This window comes from Phalangium opilio, unplaced genomic scaffold (assembly GCF_054372755.1).
Source record: "Phalangium opilio isolate 3A_F unplaced genomic scaffold, DU_Popi_V2 ptg000060l_1, whole genome shotgun sequence".
NCBI lineage: Eukaryota > Metazoa > Arthropoda > Arachnida > Opiliones > Phalangiidae > Phalangium > Phalangium opilio.
Window position 1 is genome coordinate 7,034,395 of NW_028324177.1, and position 20,038 is coordinate 7,054,432.

The window sequence follows — 20,038 nt, forward strand, 5'->3', positions numbered from 1 at the left end:
TTTTTTTTTACGCCGCCCCTCTCTCTCTCTCACTTTCTCTTTCGCCCCGAGCTCCATACCGGCGAAAGCGCTGTCAATGCGGGGGATCTTTTACCATCTCTCTCTCTCTAGCGCGCAATCTGGTCTCTCCCGCGTATTACTGAATTCCTCCTCTCTAGCTAGGTTCCCGTGTACGAGCATGCGCGCGATCTCTCGCCTTTGGTCAACTCCGTACTGAAATGTACTTTCCCTCTCTCTAGTAAATCTCTCCCTCTGATACATGTACAGGGGGTTTCGATCTCTAGTAAATCTCTCTCTCGTTTTTTTAAAGCGGGGCTATATTGCGTTACTCTTTGTATGTATCAAGCAAGAAGCATTGAATAATTTTACCATGTTTTTATTTATATATTTACACAAAGTATTTTTTCAAGTAAAGTATTAATATATATTTACAAATATCAAAGGCCGGTCTGTAAATGCACATCATCTACTACAGCTCTAAAAAAGCGTCTTTGCCTCTGCCGGTCTAGGGCTCTCTCGTGGTCATTTACCCGTCTGTATTGGAAATACTCTGTGATAACGATAATGAGACTAAAAATAGAAAGAAAAGATATTAGGGATCCGTCTTTAAAATACTAATGCTAATTAACTTACGAGCACGAGCGAGATGTGTTAACGTAAACCGGCATTTCGTTTCCGGGAACGGGTGTGATGTCAACGAATGGCATGAGCCGAGAACTCAATTCCCGGAAGACGACATCTTCCTCGCGGAGATCAAAGCCATGATTGAGATTCTCCGCGCGAATCCTCACTAAAGTCCTATGGACATCAGCAAGGATCCTATAAAAACGTTTAGGGTGAATATAGACATTAAAGTTTTTAAAAAATATAGAGACCTTACCTGAAGAGACTGCAATCATTTGGCGGGTGCTCATTTACTCTCGGCGGGTTTTCCTGGGGTTGAGGTGGCGGTGGGGGTTGAGGAGGCGGTGGTGATTGAGGAGGCGGGGGCGGCTGATTCTCAACCAGATGTCGTTCGTGAAACCGTTGCCTCGGGTCGCCGTTGTCCGAATATAGAAGTACATCGTCGATGTGACTGTACGCCCTATTAAGTTCAAAAGTTAGTCTCTCCGTAATTTCAGAAAAAAACCGTATGCTCACATGATAATGGTGGATGATGTTCTGTCCGAAGCTAAAGAGAGAATGATTTTAGTATTGGGAAACTTTCCATATTTATAGTATAGAGAGGGAACCGTTTAAACCTAGACTCTCTTTACCCCCCCCCTTACAATATACAAAAACTGTTTCTTACCTTTGGGGGCTAGGGGCGGGAAATTTAATAGCCCTCCGAGGCGCGGATATGTAGGTTAACGGAAAAGCCCTAGGTCTACCATCTGTTGGGCCAGTACCCCGTAGGCGACTTTGTCGAGGAACAGTTTCATTCTCGGTATGTCGAGCATGATTGCCATCCTAATGGACGTTTCATCAATCACGCCAGCGCCATCATCCGACCCTTCGGCCTCTCTGTATATCCTGGCTCTCCTTTTAAAAAATTTCACGATGGCCGTATTGAGACTGTAAAGAAAAAAGATATTAGAGATGGTCTTAAAAATGAAAAACTAAATAACTTACGAGCCAGAATAACAATTTGCTATGTTTAAGGGCTGTTCCTCTCCAATAGGTTCTACTGGGAATACCATAAACTCCAGCAGTGCCTGACCTAGGGCCTCGTTAACATAATTAGTTTCAACCCTAATCTCTTCGTCGGTGGTCGTAGTATCTTCAGCGGTTGAAGAGTGGATCTGGGCTAAGATCCTGCTCAAATTTTACGGGAGAAATATAGCTACTAAAAATAGGAGAAAACATGGAATGTTTACCGCTTGATATTACAATCCAAAGAGGCTACAACTTCATCATCCTCCTCAGGAAGGGCTTCCCCATCCTCCCCCTCTTCCCCATCCTCTAGTTCCGCTAAGGGAAATGGTTCTTCTTCTAGAGGTTCAACTGGTGAGGGCGGATTGAGAAAGTCGAACACCTCATCACCAGGAAGTATTGGATTGGGTACCCTAAAAACCAAAAAAACTTAGTCTATGATTTCAGGAGAAAAAACATTATACTCACATGTCGAAAGTTTGGTATCGTCAGGTTTAAAGTTATTCGTCAGTGTTTAGGTTGAGAGTGATTTTTGTATTGGGTAAATTTTCATATTTATAGTATAGAGAATCCGGGTTGTAATGACGCTAAATCACGGACCCTCTAGATTATTATGTCCTTAACAATATACAAAACCTAAGATTACACGTAATAGAGCTCACCCAGGATGTAAAGTTTTTATATAATCATGTCTAGACTTGCTAGAAAAATTAGGCCTCTATGGTTCTTAACTAAAAAATGATTTTATTGTTCAGCATATATCACAGTTAAATTTATCCCAACCTACAAAAATAAACGTGCCCAGACTTGGCGCCCCTTGCTAGAAAAAAATGGGCCTCTACGCTTTAAATTAAAAAATGAATTTATTGTTCAACATATTACCGTTAAGTTTCGCACGAAACTGGCCTAGGATGTTTTCCCTAACCTACATCGTGTCTAGACTCGAATGTCTATTCAACAATACCATGAAAGAGGTCATATGGTAACTATAACTAAAATGCTTTAAGTGTGCCAAGGTTACATCATTTCGGTTTAATTAGAAATGGGGCCCAATCGTCTCTGTTCCTTAACAACAATCCCCAACTAACGGATCCTTGCAAAACGTATTCAAACACGTTCGCTCTCTTTGCTAGAAAAAAATAGGCCTCTTCGCTTTTAACTAAAAATGATTTTATTGTCCATCATATTACAGTTAAGGTCACACGAAACTGACCTTTTCCCAACCTACATCGTGCCTAGACTTACCTCTCTCTCTCTCTCTCTCTCTCTCTCTCTCTCTCTCTCTTGGCTAGAAAAAAATAGGCCTCTGGTTTAGCGTATACCGTTATAATCAAATATCCTGATAAAAGGACAAAAATTACGTTTTAAAAATATTTATTTCATTAAAAATTTACACCAAGCCAAAAAGACTAACAACATTTAAACGCTTCTTTAAATAAGAAGTTTGAGACAATAATATATTGAATATATTATACGATTGAAAATCAAAACTTATTGCGCGTTCCTTTAGTCTACCTTCGAAATCCATTAATATTTTATACGGCGAAACGTACAAGCTAAAATATGATAGTACACGGTCAAAATTAATATGATCTTCGATTTCGTCAAAAGAAAAGAACTCTCCATAATCTATTTCTAGTATTTTATATATGGTAATAAGCTCAGTGCATATCAAATCGCATAGCAATAAATAAAACTGTTCATTCGCAACCAGTTTTTTCATGTGGTCATTGATATATGGCATTAGACGATTTAACTCGCTAGCTTCTGAGGCGTTCAACGTGAATTCATGAGTCTTTCCGCCCGTGATATTGGTTTCCAGCTTTAGACTGTTGAAGGTGGCGTGAGCGGACGTCGAAGATACTGGAGTATCGGCTAAAATAGCGTCGTATGACGTGTGCTCTTCGCAGCTAGTCCAACCGCTAAGCGGACCAATTTTGGATGCAAAAGCTTGCCAAGTGTCAACATCAAAGCGAAACGTAGAAAAATCTGGTTCTTTCATACATATTCTAATCTCTATATTGAGATCAGATGTGAATCCGAAAGATAGAAATACTTGTCCTAAATGAAATCTCGAGTTGATTTTACGAGGTTTCGATGGGAGTTTCCGTTTACGAAAATTATCAACTTCCATTCTTATCTAAAGAAAGCATCCGGTGTTATTACCAAACGAACGCCCAAAACTGTTACGTAAATTTAACTTACATTTTAAGCGACTTTCTCACTCGAAGGTCTAGCTCAAAGTGAATTTCTACCCTTGGTTTACAAGCCTTCATTCTTTAAGGAGGGGGAGGGGGTGGTTAGTTCCAGTTAAAATCTGGCCTCTTTCAGTAGAAGGTGAACGTGCCTGGGCAAAGACGGACGAAGAGGAGTTTAGTTTTTGGTGTGATGGGTGAGATGGGTGGGGGGCTGGTTCTAGTTTAGTTCCAGTTAAAGTTTAGTTTTTGGGGCGGGGGTGGAATGGGTATGGGGGGTTTTTATAGTTTGGTTCCAGTTTGAGTAAAATCGGGCCTCTTTCAACGTGTCTGGGCAAAGACGGGCGAAGATGAGTTTTTTTGTTCTACTTAGAGTATGGCCTCTATCGGAGGGAGGGCGGGGAGTGTATCTAAAACCTTACGTTCTCGCCGGAACTTTTTCTTTCCGTTACGTACAGCATGGGGGGAGGGTAAAGAGAGGGCTAAGGCCTATATAAGACAATATGTCGAGCATGCAAAACTCATTCTCTACTTCAGAGTTATAAAGTCAAGACGGAAAGCATTTATTACTAGTCTCGCTTTTAAGATAAGGTTTTAGAAAGCTTGCCCGGACGCGTCTCTTCTACGATTTGAAAGGTAACGTATTTTTTTTCTTTTTTCTTTTTCACGGGGACAGCATTTAACGTAAGTTTTTTTTACTATAAAAACGCGTCAAGATGGACCAAGAATCTATTTTATTCGAGGTCGAGGAGCTGGCTGTCTTACGACCATGGCCCCTTAAGAAGATTTACGCTTTTTTCTTTAATTTATGTGCATTCCTCAAACTTAACCCAGCTAAACTTAACCTAGCTGCAGTCGGGGAAATTTTACCGGCCTTTTTATCTAATAGAGGATACGCTATTCTCGAAACATTTACCGACATATTTAAATATATGTTAAGCGTACCGCGCGAGCCTGAACAATGCCGCGACATTAAAGAGTTGGAAACATTCTACAATAATTTGCCTTTAGCGTGTAGTGAGCTATATATGGCTCGTTTCGAACAAAGGGCATTTGAAATAGGCCAACGCGATATAGACGATATACGGGCTGAAAATCTACTCATTGACGGGCATGATGAAAGTATGATTAAGGCTTTAAACAATTTTGAAGATTCGCTTGTTCGGGATTTTGAATCTTCCAGAAATGATCGTATAGTTTCAGACTTTTTCAATTTTGAAGATTCACTAGTGCGGGAATTTGAATCTTCACAGAATGACCGTCTAGTTGCCGACTTTTTAAACGCTAATCCCGAGCTGGGTTTCTCCTCTCAAAACGATTTCGCCTCTATAGATTTTTCGGGTCTTAGTAATTTCCCTGACCAATCCGGTGGCGGGGCGAGGGAAGCAGTTATGACTCCAATAGATTCTCTACCCCACTGTGAAATTACGGGTCAAAGGGTACAAATGTACCCTAGATTTAACCTAACTGGTCTCGAAATCACTGTAAGAATAACTAATAATTTGGTTGAGGGCTTAGCCAATATTGTCCAGGCCGTTCTTAATAGGCTAGCCCCATCTGATATGATACAGATAACGGCCGAGAGTTTAAGCTTGCCAAACCGGGGCGAGATATCACTCTCGTTTCGTAGAGCCGATCAATTGGACTCTAAATCTGTTTTAGATGAGATAGAGTCAGTTTTATACGACGATGAGTTTGAAAGATTCTTTTTGGGACCCATCGTCTTAAAATTTCACGTGGTGAGAATCCCGGTTGAAGGTTTTGGCCGAGCTGCTCCCAAAGGAGTGCGGTCCTTTGATATCTTTTCTCGCGACTCCCGAGGAATTATCAGGATAGTGAACAATGATAATCTGTGTTTGCCACGCGCGCTTTCCGTGGCAATTGCGCATTCGGAACATAAGAGAAATCCGACTAATATCGCGCTTAAAAACAAATTTAAATCGATTTCGTACACGCGAGCGGATCGAGGCGATACGGCTTCTCAACGAGATGCCGCTATAGAGCTTTGCCATAAAGCAAAAGTTAATTCAAAAGACTGCGGCAAAGTAGAATCTATACAAAAATTTAAAGCCGAATTAGCGCAATATAGTATATTAATATATATTTTTAAAAATAATTTGCCCGAGCTGATTTTGGGGGAAATCAACATTGACGACAATAGACCTCGTTTGATATTAATTAATCAAAACAGGCATTACAACGTCGTCACGTCCTTAAGACCTTTATTCGGGATGGACCATTACTGTGAAAATTGTCTGGTAGGATTTAGAAACAAGAGAGATCATAGTTGCAATCTTTATTGTTACAATTGCTTACGAGATCAAACTTGTACGGGTGCTGACCGAGCGTGTGATAAATGTCTCAAGGTTTTCAAAGGAGATGAATGCTTTAATTATCATAAACAAGATGGTGTAGACGGGAAGAGTATCTGCGCGCAACTATTTCATTGCAAACAATGTTTCACGCAAATAAATTTATTTAAGCGTAAAAATCAACTCCATACGTGCGGTGAAATTTATTGTTCTATCTGCAGTAGATACACGCCCAGTCCGCACTATTGTTACGTTCAGGTAATTAAAGAAGAACCTCCTAAAGTTCGCCAAGCTAAGAGACAGAAAGTTGCCCCTGATATGCTTTACATTTTCTATGACTTTGAAGCGATTCAGATATTAGAATCCGAGGAAAAAAAAGGGGCGTTAGTCCACCAGGCCATTCTCTGCGTGTCAGAGATGGTCTGCGAAAGTTGTATTGACGTGCCAGAGGCAGCTTTCGTCTGCGCGAAATGTGGGCCACTCGGACCAAGACAGAGAGTTTTTGAAGGGGCAAAGCCGGTGTCGAATTTTTTAGCTTTTCTAAGAACATTAGCCTCTGTCAAGAAGGTGATTCTATTGGCCCATAATGCTAGCGGCTACGATAATCAGTTTCTATTACGAGAGATTATGGCTCTAGGCGAAGAATTTAAACCTAACTGTATAATTAACGGCACTAAAATTATAAATTTAACTGTCTTTAATTTAAATTTCCTTGACTCTTTCAATTTTATTTCCGTACCACTCTCTAAATTCGCCGACACTTTCGGGTTACAAGACGCTACAAAGGGTTATTTCCCTCATTTTTTATTTAACGTTGTGAAGGATCACGTCTTCGATCTTAATAATCAATTAGCAACAAATTATGTCTTAGAAGACCAAATGCCACCACCCGAGGCTTACGGGTCGGAAAATTTAACCTCCAAAAATCTCAAAGAGCTTATGGCGTGGCACGATAAGCAAATTGAGGAGAAAAAAGGCTTTAATTTTCTGGAGGAATTAAAGTTTTATTGCGTCAAGGATGTTGTGATATTAAAGTTAGGTTGTCTAGCTTTTAGAAAAATTTTCTTGGATATTGCCCAGGTGGAGCCTTTCCAGGTCGCGTGTACTATAGCCGGTTTGTGTAGCTGGGTATACAGGAGGCACTTTATGGATAAAGATTCTATAGGCATTATTCCGCATAACCTCTATAGGATGACTGATAATCAGTCACTAGTGGCTATAGAATGGTTATCCTGGTATGCTCACGAAAACGGCGTAAATGTACAGTCTGCGTTTAATGGCGTTGAAGCCAAAGTTTTGAAAATGAAAGTGGACGGCTTGTATGAAAAAGATGTTCTAGAGTTTAACGGGTGTTATTTCCATGGTTGCCCCAAATGCTACAAAGTCAACCGCAACCAATCTTTACAAGGAGATCCGGGTCAAACCTTGAACACCTTGTACGTCAGAACTTTAAAAAAGAAGGAACGAATCGAGAAAGCTGGCTTTAAAGTAATAACGAAGTGGGAATGTGATTGGGCTAAAGATAAAACCGATAATCCGGCTATCGGTGTTTTTCTGGAGGCAGAAAACATTAAAGATAAAGTCCGCGAGCCTTTAAATCCTTGCGATGCCTTTTTTGGTGGAAGAACATCGGTACTTAAACTATACCATAAAGTATCCGGCAGCGAAAAAATGCATTACGTTGACGTAACTAGTCTCTATCCTTTCGTCAACAAGAGAAAGAAGCTGCCAGTCGGGCACCCAGAAATTTTACTGGATAATATTCCCGACATTTTCACATTCGATGGATTTCTGAAATGCGAAGTTCTCCCACCGATTAGCCTCTTTCACCCTGTTTTGCCTACAAGGTTAAACAATAAATTAGTGTTCACTCTTTGCCGGGAGTGCGCCTTGAAACGTTTCCAAGGAGACTGCCGCCATTCCGACGAAGAGCGAAAACTAGTCGGCACTTGGGTGATTGACGAACTTCGTGCCGCTGTAAATCGGGGTTATGTTATCTTAAAAAAGATAGAGGCCTGGAAATACAAGGTGAGACAATATAACCCCGAAACTGGCGAGGTCGGCTTGTTTCAAAAATACGTTGATTCGTTCCTTCTTCATAAGCAGACGGCTAGTGGGTACCCATCCGATTGCGTTACCCCCGAGGAACGTGACAATTATATTAAAAATTTTAAAATTAGAGAGGGCGTACTTTTAAACCCAGCCAAGATTAAAAGAAACGAAGGGTTGCGTAGCGTAGCAAAACTTGCCCTGAATAGTCTTTGGGGTAAATTCGGGGAAAGAGTCAAACCAACCAAAACGGAAATTATCAAAGAACCCCGTAGACTTTACGAACTCTTAAGTAACCCGGATGTTGAAGTAAAAAGCGTTTTAACAATCAATCAAGAAACGTTGCTAGTCAAATGGGTTCCTACGACTGAGGCCGACGTTGTTTTGAAGCATACCAACGTCTCCATAGCTTGCTATACAACGGCTATGGCGAGACTTTGTTTATTAGAATATCTGGAAATGGTTGGGGATAAATGCTATTATTACGATACAGATTCTCTTGTGTACATGTCCCCCCTGGGAATACCGCTAATAGAAACTGGTAACTTTCTGGGTGAAATGACCAACGAATTGGAAGGTTATGGTAAAAACGCCTACATTGATACCTTTGTCAGTGGCGGATGCAAAAACTACAGTTATTGGGTAACAGATCCCGACTCTGGCAAAAGGTTCAATACAACCAAAGTCAAAGGGTTTCGTCTTAATGTCTCTAACGAGAAACTAGTCAATCACGAAACTTTAAAAGGACTACTAGGCGTCGATTTAGATAAACCCCTTTTACCCATAACTGTTCCAACTCCGAGACATATTACTAGGCTTCCCAATCACACGCTTGTCTCTATAGATACCCACAAAGTTTATAGAGCCACGGTCGATAAAATCCGCATACTAGACAATTTCAAAACAGTCCCCTATGGTTACCAACGTCCAACTTAATTTATTGACTAATTTAAAACTAATTTATTTATTTATTTACCAATTTAAAAGTTTATTGACTAATTTATTGACTAATTTAAAAGTTTATTGCCTAATTTATTGACTAATTTAAAAGTTTATTTACAAATTGCCTAATTTATTAATTGACTAATTTAAAACAAATTTATTGATTTAAAACTAATTTATTTATTTAAAACTAATTTATTGACTAATTTATTTATTTATTTAAAAGTGTATATTGTATATTTAAAAGTTTTTAAAATAATAAAAAAATTTTAAACTGATTTTGTTCTTTTTTTGCTTTCCTGTCATACGTGTTTATACGCGACGCGTTCTTTCCCGCGATGCACGGCGCGTTTTCCCGCACGACGCGTTATTTCCCGCGAGAAGAAGATGCGCGCGACCCCCCTATATTAACGCTAGACTACTTAAAGTTTAATTTATTTAAGCTCGAGAACTCGGAGAACCATGATTCCTTTTTATCATCCGTGTACCATAACGGTAAATGGACCGAGTGGGGCTGGAAAGACGTTTCTTTGCGAAAGAATCATTAAAAATCATCGGGAAATGTTTGAACCCAATATCGCCGAAATTATTTTCTATTATTCAGAATATCAACCATTTTACGACAGGTTGAAAGGTTTGGTTGTCTTTAAGGAAGGTTTGCCGGATATGAACGAGTACGACGGCTCTCGAAATTGTCTTCTAGTAATAGACGATTTAATGGATCAGAACAAATCAGGTTTGATCGGTTCAATTTTTACCAAGTTTAGTCATCATCGTAATTTAAGCGTGTTATATTTAACTCAAAATCTTTATCATAAATCCAGCGACGCTAGGGACATCAGTTTAAACACAAATTATTTGATACTGTTCAAGCAGGTTAGAGATAAATTACAAATAAATTATCTAGCTAGACAAATGTACCCGCGTAACCCGAAATTTTTAATGGAAAGTTACTTGGACGCTACAGAACAACCTCATTCGTATTTGCTACTGGACTTTAAACAAAACTGTCCCGAAGATTATAGGGTTAGAACAAAAATATTTCCCGATGAGACAATGGTAGTGTACGTGCCCAAAAAGAGATAAATAAGACACGTATCATACAAGAGCATTCATTTGAATTATGAAACGCCGAGCGATTACATCACAGCGAGACGTTCTCGCACTCTTGAGTAAACTTAAAAAAGGACCTAGACACGCTTTTATAAGATCCGCGGATAAAGGTTTAATAGACGCTATATCAGAATTAGTTTTAAATACGCTACACGGAAACGTGAAATTGAATTTGGCCCAAAGAAGTAGGCTATACAGGCATAATTACCAGTCGTCGATAATTTAGCATAATTACCAGTCGTCAGTAATTTAGCTTAGTTGCCAGTCGGCGGTAATCTAGCTAAATTACCAGTCGTCGGTAATCTAGCTTAATTACCAGTCGTCGGTAATCTAGCTTAATTACCAGTCGTCGGTAATCTAGCTTAATTACCAGTCGTCGGTAATCTAGCTTAATTACCAGTCGTCGGTAATCTAGCTTAATTACCAGTCGTCGATAATCTAGCATAATTACCAGTCGTCGATAATCTAGCATAATTACCAGTCGTCGATAATTTAGCATAATTACCAGTCGTCGATAATTTAGCATAATTACCAGTCGTCAGTAATTTAGCTTAGAAACCAGTCGGCGGTAATCTAGCTTAGCTACCAGTCGTCGGTAATCCGGCTTAATTACCAGTCGTCGGTAATCTAGCTTAATTAACAGTCGTCGGTAATCTAGCTTAATTACCAGTCGTCGATAATCCTGCTTAATTACCAGTCGCCGGTAATCTAGCTTAATTACCAGTCGCCGGTAATCTAGCTTAATTACCAGTCGTCGATAATCTAGCTTAATTACCAGTCGCCGGTAATCTAGCTTAATTACCAGTCGTCGATAATCTAGCTTAATTACCAGTCGTCGGTAATCTAGCTTAATTACCAGTCGTCGGTAATCTAGCTTAATTACCAGTCGTCGGTAATCTAGCTTAATTACCAGTCGTCGGTAATTTAACATAATTACCAGTCGTCGGTAATTTAGCATAATTTCCAGTCGTCTCTAATCTAGCTTAATTACCAGTCGTCGGTAATCTAGCATAATTACCAGTCGTCGGTAATCTAGCTTAATTACCAGTCGTTGGTAATCTAGCTAATTTACCAGTCGTCGGTAATCTAGCTTATTTACCAGTCGTCGGTAATCTAGCATAATTACCTGTCGTCGGTAATCTAGCTTAATTACCAGTCGTTGGTAATCTAGCTTATTTACCAGTCGTCGGTAATCTAGCTTATTTACCAGTCGGCGGTAATCTAGCTCATTTACCAGTCGTTGGTAATCTAGCTTATTTACCAGTCGTTGGTAATCTAGCTTAATTACCAGTCGTCGGTAATCCGGCTAAATTACCAGTAGTCAGTATTTCGGCTAAATTACCATTCGTCAGAAATCTAGTTTAATTACCTTTAATTGGTAATCTTGATTAATTACCCTTACTTAGTAATCTAGATTAATTACCCTTACTTGTTAATCTAGATTAATTACCCTTACTTAGTAATCTAGATTAATTACCCTTACTTGGTAATTAATTGGTTATCCAGTTTAATAACCTATAATTATCTTTAATAGATAATCTAGTTAATCATCTTTAAAAGGCAATCAAGTTTAATAATCTTTTATTGGTAATCCAGTTTAATTAGCTTTAATCTAAGCAGGGAAAAGTTAAAATGTCCATTAAGCTAGCTATCTGTTCTAAGAATTTGACTATAACCGCGGTAAAACGACCAAACTCCAAGAGTGGCTTCATACACTACATAACTCATGCTAAAAAGTTGCAGGTTCCATAGTTTCAGGGTAAACCACGTAAGTCGGAGCATGTAATTAAAACTATAAAAAACAATATTTAAACTTGATTTTTCTTGATGAAAAAAAATAGGCGCCAACTATGGATATGGGGCTTTCATTTAAGACCATTTTCAAGTCTATCCAACTTATAGTTATTTTTGTAAGGGTATGGACAAAATTTGTAACTTTGGAAAATTTCCCTTGTTATTTCTATGGGAAATTTCCAGGTTTTCGTCAAAATCTGTGATTAATTTTATGGAAATGAAAACCACCCTTAGCAACTTTATTTTTTATAAAATAAACTAATTAATGGATCTCTTTGAACTTTTAACCATATATTGAGGGCCCGAATTGTAGTTCTGTGGAATTTTTTCAAACCAATTAGTACAATACCAAAAAAACTACATCCAAACAAAAAACCCTCCTTATACATTAAGAGCAGTATGAAGTCTTATCTAAGAGAGCTACCGCTCTCATAGAATAAGAAATTCGAAACTCCTAGTGTTTCGGTGTGGGGGAAGGCTGTCGTATCCGTGGCTAAAGTCGATAATTCCGCCCATACTTAACATTACGGAGGAAATTTTTGTCGCCCCTCCATTCCCAGAATACTGACTATTTAGTGTTACTTTTTTGTGAAACACATCCCTTTACCATCCAATTTTCATATCATAGCAAGAAATGGTCAAAACGGAGACAATAATTTTTAACATTACAGGCCCCAAGTGTCTACCGGTTGTTGCCGGTCTTCTTTCCGCCTTTTCCAAAATATTGCTATTTGCTGTCGTTTTTCCTTGAAAAGAGGCGCTTTCTTGCCATTCGTGATTAAACAGGAAAAATGAAATGGGGTAATACTTTGGCCTTTTAACTGGCCTAATTGTTAGGCCAGTAGAGAATTCACGTCCAATGGGAGTGAGTTTTGAGAAAATAAATGTTGATTTTAGGAATTTTTCTTTTTGTATAATTGGGTGGGGGAAAGTTTGCGTGTTGGTTTCTTTCTATGTAAAAAACACCCAGTAGACATTCAATTTAATTATTTTTGGATACATATCTTTAAAATTTTTAGGTGATGAGGATCTGCTATTATCGGAACCAAAAAGACGAAGAAATTGAAAAAGAAATAGAACAGGAGAAGGAAAGACACGTAGAAACCGTCAGAAGAGAGACAAAAGCGCGAAAAGAAAGCTAGAAAGTACGAATAGCGCGACAGCCAAATTAAAAAAAAACAACACGCTGATAAAAAAAATTCAGAAGCGTCACGCAATTCGCCCAATGAATCAATTCTAAACATGCCTACGTTAAACGAACAGTGGAACATATCTACAACAAACACGGGCTCAATTAACTGAACTACCTCTTCGGGGTTTGAAAATTCATCGCCTAGCCTCGGCCACAATGCCACTCCATCGCCTAGCTTCGGCCACAATGCCACTCCGTCGCCTAGCTTCGGCCACAATTCCACTCCGTCGCCTAGCTTCGGCCACAATGCCACTCCGTCGCCTAGCTTCGGCCACAATGCCACTCCGTCTTTCAACCCCCCCAACCTGAGTTTCAAGCTGACAGTAAAAAAAACCCGCGTTGCCTAGCACTGCTAGCACTGTTACTTCACCAGTGCAGTTTTTTTTAGGGGGAGAGAAATCGACTATAAAAAGAGAGAGAGTGTGGTCGAAAAATATCATTCCTTAACTAGCTGCGAAAACTTAAACATGGGCAATCAACTACGCTGTAACAGCCGGCCCTTCGCCGTAGCCGATGGTCCTGCCGTAGCCGATGGTCCTGCCGTAGCCGATGGCCCTGCCGTAGCCGATGGTCCTGCCAAAGCCGATGGTCCTGCCGTAGCCGATGGCCCTGCCGTAGCCGATGGCCCTGCCGTAGCCGATGGCCCTGCCGTAGCCGATGGCCCTGCCGTAGTCGATGGTCCTGCCGTAGCCGATGGTCCTGCCGTAGCCGATGGTCCTGCCGTAGCCGATGGCCCTGCCGTAGCCGATGGTCCTGCCGTAGCCGATGGTCCTGCCGTAGCCGATGGTCCTGCCGTAGCTGATGGCCCTGCCGTAGCCGATGGCCCTGCCGTAGCCGATGGCCCTGCCGTAGCCGATGTCCGCCCACTTACCAAGGGACGCAGGAAGGTCCGGGGGAGCGGTACATTTCTAATCAGAGACCTGCCCCCCGGACGCGGAGCCGAACGAGCCGTCCGCCAGCGGCCCGAACGAGCCATCCGCCAGCGGCCCAACCCGGAGCGCCAGCCGCCCAACCGACCCATCCGCCAGCCGCCCAACCAACCCATCCGCCAGTGGCCCGAACGAGCCATCAGCCAGCCGCCCAACCCGGAGCGCCAGCCGCCCAACCGACCCATCCGCCAGTGGCCCGAACGAGCCGACCGCAGGAAAATCGACCCACCACCCCGTCGGCAAAAGCTGAAAAAATGCTTCAAATGTGGGGTGGTGGGTCACTCGTACAACGACTGCGAGGCGACGCGTCCCAAAAAAAGGAAGGGGAGCCAAATCTTAAATTTTAATTTTTTAAAAAATAAAAAAATTAAACAAATCTTTGCAATTTTGTTCTTTAACCTATCATATATCACAGTTATTTTCCAAATTAACCGATAGGTCAGGTGTGAGCTTTAAAGTTTAAATTCTAATTTCTATTTCTATTTCCTGCTGCTAAGCAAGCCACGGATTAATTTTTAAGTTTTGAGTGAGTGAAAAAGAAACTACATGCCTTTAGCCTTGCTATTATTCCTCAAAGTTGTCGCGATTGATACTTTCATGATCTGCACCGTTTATCCATTTATTTCAATTGAAGCTATGCATTGTTGGGTTACTTCACGTCATAAGTTAATAAGATATGTTCCATAAGTTTGTAAATGGTTACTGAGAGCTTGCAGGGAGCCCACTGGTCCTATAATATCCTATATTTTTGAACCAGTCCTATATTATCCTATATTTTTGAACCAGTCCTATATTATCCTATAATTTCATTAAAGGTCCTATAATATCCTATATTTTTGACTTAGACGAAGTTTTCGCATAGTTTAGCGTCAAATTTAGCTTTTTTTATCAGTGGCGCCGCCAGGATTTTTTTACAGATAGGGTAAGGAAAATTTGGGGGCCCCTTATAAAATTTCAAGAGAAAATTTAGTTGCACAGCGTCGATAATATGAAATTAACAACTATTTTATCATATTATTCATATAGAGAAGTTTAATATATTAAAGTTCAGTATTGTAGACAATAGACATATTATTATATAAACTATACTTTGCGAAAATAATAAAAACACGGAGTCGGAGACGGGGATTTTCATTTAAGCCCCCTTTGAGGTCACTGTGCACTGTCGATGTGCTGAGGAAAAGAGAAATAGGTTTACCAAAAGTAGTCTGACCTCGTAGTTTTATGCGACCAGAAGGAACGGAAGAGAAAAAGATTAGGTAAAGAGCGCGAAAAAAACAAGATGACCCAAGGGCTGGACTCATAATTTTAGCCACATCGTAACGAATAGAAAATTTCAGTGAATAGCCCCTCGATGCGCTACCTTTAAGTGTGATATAATGATTACTAGTAATGCTACCTTCAATTCATTTTCTTCTGTTATAATTATAATAGTGCGACACAAATAGGAAACTTGCGCACACTTTAACAGTGCAAAAATGATCAATCGTAACACATAAGTAAACCCTAAATTGAAGTACAGAAAATTAGACTGATTGGTCCCTCGATACGCTATCTTTAACTGAGTTAAAATGATTGCCCGTAATCTGTACATCAATAATTTAACTTCTTTTATAAAATTTTGTAATAATGCGACACAAACAGAAAACTTGAGTGAGTACTGAGTAACCCCATAATAACGCATACCTAAACCTTAATTGAAGAACAGAAAATCCACGTGATTAGCCCCTCGTTTCCCTGACCTAAAAAATAATTACCTGGGCCGTAATCCTTGCGTTCATAAATTTACTTCTGTTTAAATTGTAATACAACATATTAAGTATATAAAGATACTATATACTTCCTTTTGCTTTTAATATTATTTTAGCTTTCTGGAGAAATACACGTAAATTCTGGGATCGTGATAAACACCGCCTAAAGACCATTCAAAAAACAAAAAAAATATACCATCAGTATTTAAGAATTGATTTTGAAATAAGTGCTGCTACTTCATGGAGAATAGTTTATTAAAAACTAAAAATTAAAAATTATTTTCGGGACCTTTCGAACCGTGGTTCTTCCTCAGCCGTACAAACTTAAAATGAATTCATTACATTTCCATATCAGTAACAAAAAACAATATTACCCCATTTTTTAAAATCTAAACGCCCCCCATGCGTTTATTTTTATTGTTCCTTCGTGTAAATTTAAGCTGCCTCTATCTCTTATGTACGCTGCTTCTTTAAAGCATCTCTTATACCACCCCACCTCCTGACACAATACCTCTACCGAATCCCAATCTATTTTATGCATCTTATTATTTTTAATATGTATTGCTAATCCGTTATTTTCTATTTCATTTTTTACACAATTTTTATGTTCTGTTCGTCTTTTTCCTAACCGTCTTTTTGTTTGGCCTTCGTATTTTTCATTACATTTACATTTAATTTCGTAAACTACCCCTGTATTTTTTAGTTTGTCTATTTTAGGTCTATATTTTACTAATTCTGTTCTAAGGGTGCAGCAGCCGTATTCAGCTGAAAACTCACTAATACGACCACGCCCCCTCGGCGTATTAGTGGGTCACGTGATATCCGGCTATCATATTAGGCTCACTAGCGCCACAAACGGAGAGTAGAACAGCACCATAAATGGCGGGATATTTGAAGTTTTGAACTCAACCTTGAGCAATCGCAGCGCCACAAGCGGTGAGGATAGCAGCACCCAAAATGGCGGGAAGTTTGAAAACAGTGAAAATTTGACGCTTGTGGCGCTATAGGTTTCATCTAATCTCTGGGAAGCATATTACATTAAGTTTACAGCGGGAACAGTAAGATTTATTTATTGTCGCATATACATATTAAAAGTACACTCTTCAATATCAGTTAAGAGGATTAATTATGGCGCAGATAGCTAACGACATAGCGATTGCTGTCGTTTTCGATGACGAGCAATATCTCCGACAGAGGCGTAATGCGTTCTTGTTACCAGAGGAGTTATTTCTTTCACTGTATCGTTTGGATATTTTAAGTGTGCGCGCCTTATGCCTAGCTCTTAGGCCGCAATTGGAAAAAGACCATGACCGTGGTGTGGATGTTATTGGGGTGGAGGATGAAGTGCTCGTAACACTGCTGTTTTATGGCTCGGGGACCTTTCAGCACGCTCTGGCCAGCAACTACGAACACGGCATGAGTCAGGCGTCAGTCAGTCGTAGCATAGAACGGGTCACAAATGCAATAATTAATTTCAAAAGTGATTTGATATCGTTTCCAACAGATGAGGCGTCAGTAAGGTCTATGAAGGTATGAATTTACTCAGATATTAGCTTCCAAAGGAACGTTTATTAATTGTAATTGTTACGATCATAGGCGTCTTTTATGGCCACCTGCAGCTTACCAAACGTTATTGGAGCATGTTCCAATCAAAGGCCCTTCACCAAACAGTAATGCGTACAGGAACAGAAAGGGGACATTCTCCATTAACGTTCAACTTGTGAGACATTTTGCTTTATTCATAACAAATCCGTTTGAATTAAATTGTTTCGTTTACAATAGGTCAGCCGGCCGAGGCTCGTTCCTTGGTGGAATACGGAACTTGGCAAGCTTCGCAAGCTTACTCGTAAACTCTTTAATAGGGCTAAGAGGACTGGGGACTGGACTATTTATAGACAGACCCTCAACAAGTATAATAAAGCCATCCGGGAGGCCAAAAGGAACTCCTGGAGGGACTTCAGCGGTAGCATCTCTGATGCCCCCGCTACTGCCAAGATCATGAAGATCCTGGCTCATGATAACACTCACCAACTCAGCACCATCAAGGTGGCAGAAGGTGAGTTTACCAAGTCAGGGACTGATACTCTTAAGCATATGCTCAAGGTACACTTTCCGGACTCCAAGGCTTTTGACCTCACAAGCACCGACGCTCCCCCCGTGCTCTTTCGGAGAGCACACAGGGCGGACTGGGGCATCGCCAATAAGATAGTTACATACTCTAGACATAAGTGGGCTGTAAACTCGTTTCAACCCTATAAGTCGCCTGGCCCAGATGGTGTCTTTCCCGCCCTCCTCCAGGAAGGCATAGACGCCATTGGCCCTTATCTGTGCAGGATAATCAGAGCCAGCATTGCTCTGGCGCATATTCCAGATATCTGGAAGCGCTCGAAGGTTATCTTTATTCCCAAACCAGGGAAGACGAGCTATCTTGAGGCTAAGGCATTTAGACCTATCTGTCTTACCTCTTTCTTCCTAAAGACTTTAGAGAAATTGGTGGACAGGTATTTGCGGGATGGTGTTCTTTCCCACACACCCCTGTCCACTTTTCAGTTTGCCTATCAGAAAGGCAAGTCTACAGAGACGGCGCTTCATGGCATCTTGAACTGCCTTGATAGGGCCATCGAGTTCAAGGAGATGTCTTTGGCTATCTTCCTTGATATTGAGGGAGCCTTTGATAGGGTCTCTAGTGAAGTTATCCTTCGCGCTACGGAGCGGTTTGGTATTGACGACACTTTGTGTCGTTGGATTAAATCCATGCTCACGCATCGTAGGGTGACGGCGTCTCTTCTCGGGGAATTCTTGGAGATCTCCACCGACCGTGGCTGTCCTCAGGGAGGGGTTCTTTCCCCTCTTCTTTGGTGCCTGGTGGTGGATGAGCTGCTGGGTCGACTCGGGTAGGGGGGGTGTCACTGCTTTGGCTATGCGGATGACATCGCAGTGATTGTTACAGGGAGGTTCCCTGTGACTATCGCTGCACTGATGAAATCCGTCCTGCATGATGTTGAGAAATGGTGTAGGGGAGTTAACCTAACCGTCAATCCCAACAAGACTGTCCTTATACCGTTTACCCGGAAAAGGACCAATGACCTCTTCAACGATATTTCCTTCTTTGGACAGGTTTTAAAGAAGTCCTCCGAGGTCAAGTATCTTGGCGTGACTCTTGATGCCAAGCTTACTTGGAAATCCCATCTTGATCTGAGCATCAAGAAGGCCAAAATTCTATTTTGGCCTTTAAGGAGTTCAGTCAGCAAGTCCTGGGGTTTAAGCCCTAGCGCTGTAAACTGGATTATACTAGGATCATCAGGCCAGTGGTCTCCTATGGAGCTCTTGTCTGGTGGCCCAGGGTTCGCCTTAAGACAGCCCAAGATGAACTACGCAAGCTTCAAAGGCTGGCGTGCATCGGTATCACGGGGTCCATGAGGACAGCCCCCACAGCTTCTCTGGAAATCCTTCTTAATATGCTTCCCCTTCACCTCTTTATTGAGGAAGAAGCTATTATGGGAGCCTGTAGGCTCAACAACCTCGGCTGGTGGAAGCCCAAGCAATGGGACTTCAGTCACACCAAGCTTTTCAGTGAGTTTAGCAGTTCTGAGCCATCACTTGCGATGGTCTCAGATAAGTCTGTTATATCATACCACTTCGACAAGCCCTTCAGCGTGCACTTTCCCAGTCGCGCTACTTGGGAGACTACCCCAGTCCTTGGAACTGGGGGGGGAGTCCGTCTGGTTCACGGACGGCTCTAAGACGGACTCTGGTGTTGTTGCCGGGGTCTACTGCTTGACCAAGAAGTTTGGTTTTTACGAGAGCCTTGGCAACTTTGCCAGTGTTTTCCAAGCGGAAATCATGGCCATTTGTTTATGCGCGGATTTCTGCAACAAGAAAAACTACCGCGGACGGACGATTCAGATTTATTCGGATAGTCAGGCCGCCCTCAAGGCACTAAATCAGTGCCTTGTCGATTCTAGACTTGTTCTCAGCTGTCTGGATCTGCTGGGCTCTTTGGCTGCCCGCAACAAGGTTCAATTGTTGTGGGTGCCAGGGCACTGCGGATATCTGGGCAATGAGAGGGCTGATATGTATGCCAAAAGGGGGGCTGAGGCGAAGTTCTTCGGACCTGAGCCTGCGGTTC

The 20,038-nt window shown here is 41.1% G+C and overlaps 1 protein-coding gene across 1 annotated transcript; it reads right to left on the bottom strand.

Annotated features, from left to right (window-relative positions):
• Positions 1 to 351: 351 nt before the first annotated feature.
• Positions 352 to 1,210, bottom strand: LOC149666979 (uncharacterized). The gene is made up of 4 exons (XM_089841657.1): positions 1,204 to 1,210; positions 1,141 to 1,171; positions 881 to 1,084; positions 352 to 819 (listed from the first exon to the last, which is right to left on the bottom strand). The coding sequence occupies exons 1-4, from the start codon at positions 1,208 to 1,210 to the stop codon at positions 630 to 632; spliced, it is 432 nt and encodes a 143-aa protein (XP_089697783.1). The 3' UTR covers positions 352 to 629.
• Positions 1,211 to 20,038: the final 18,828 nt, after the last annotated feature.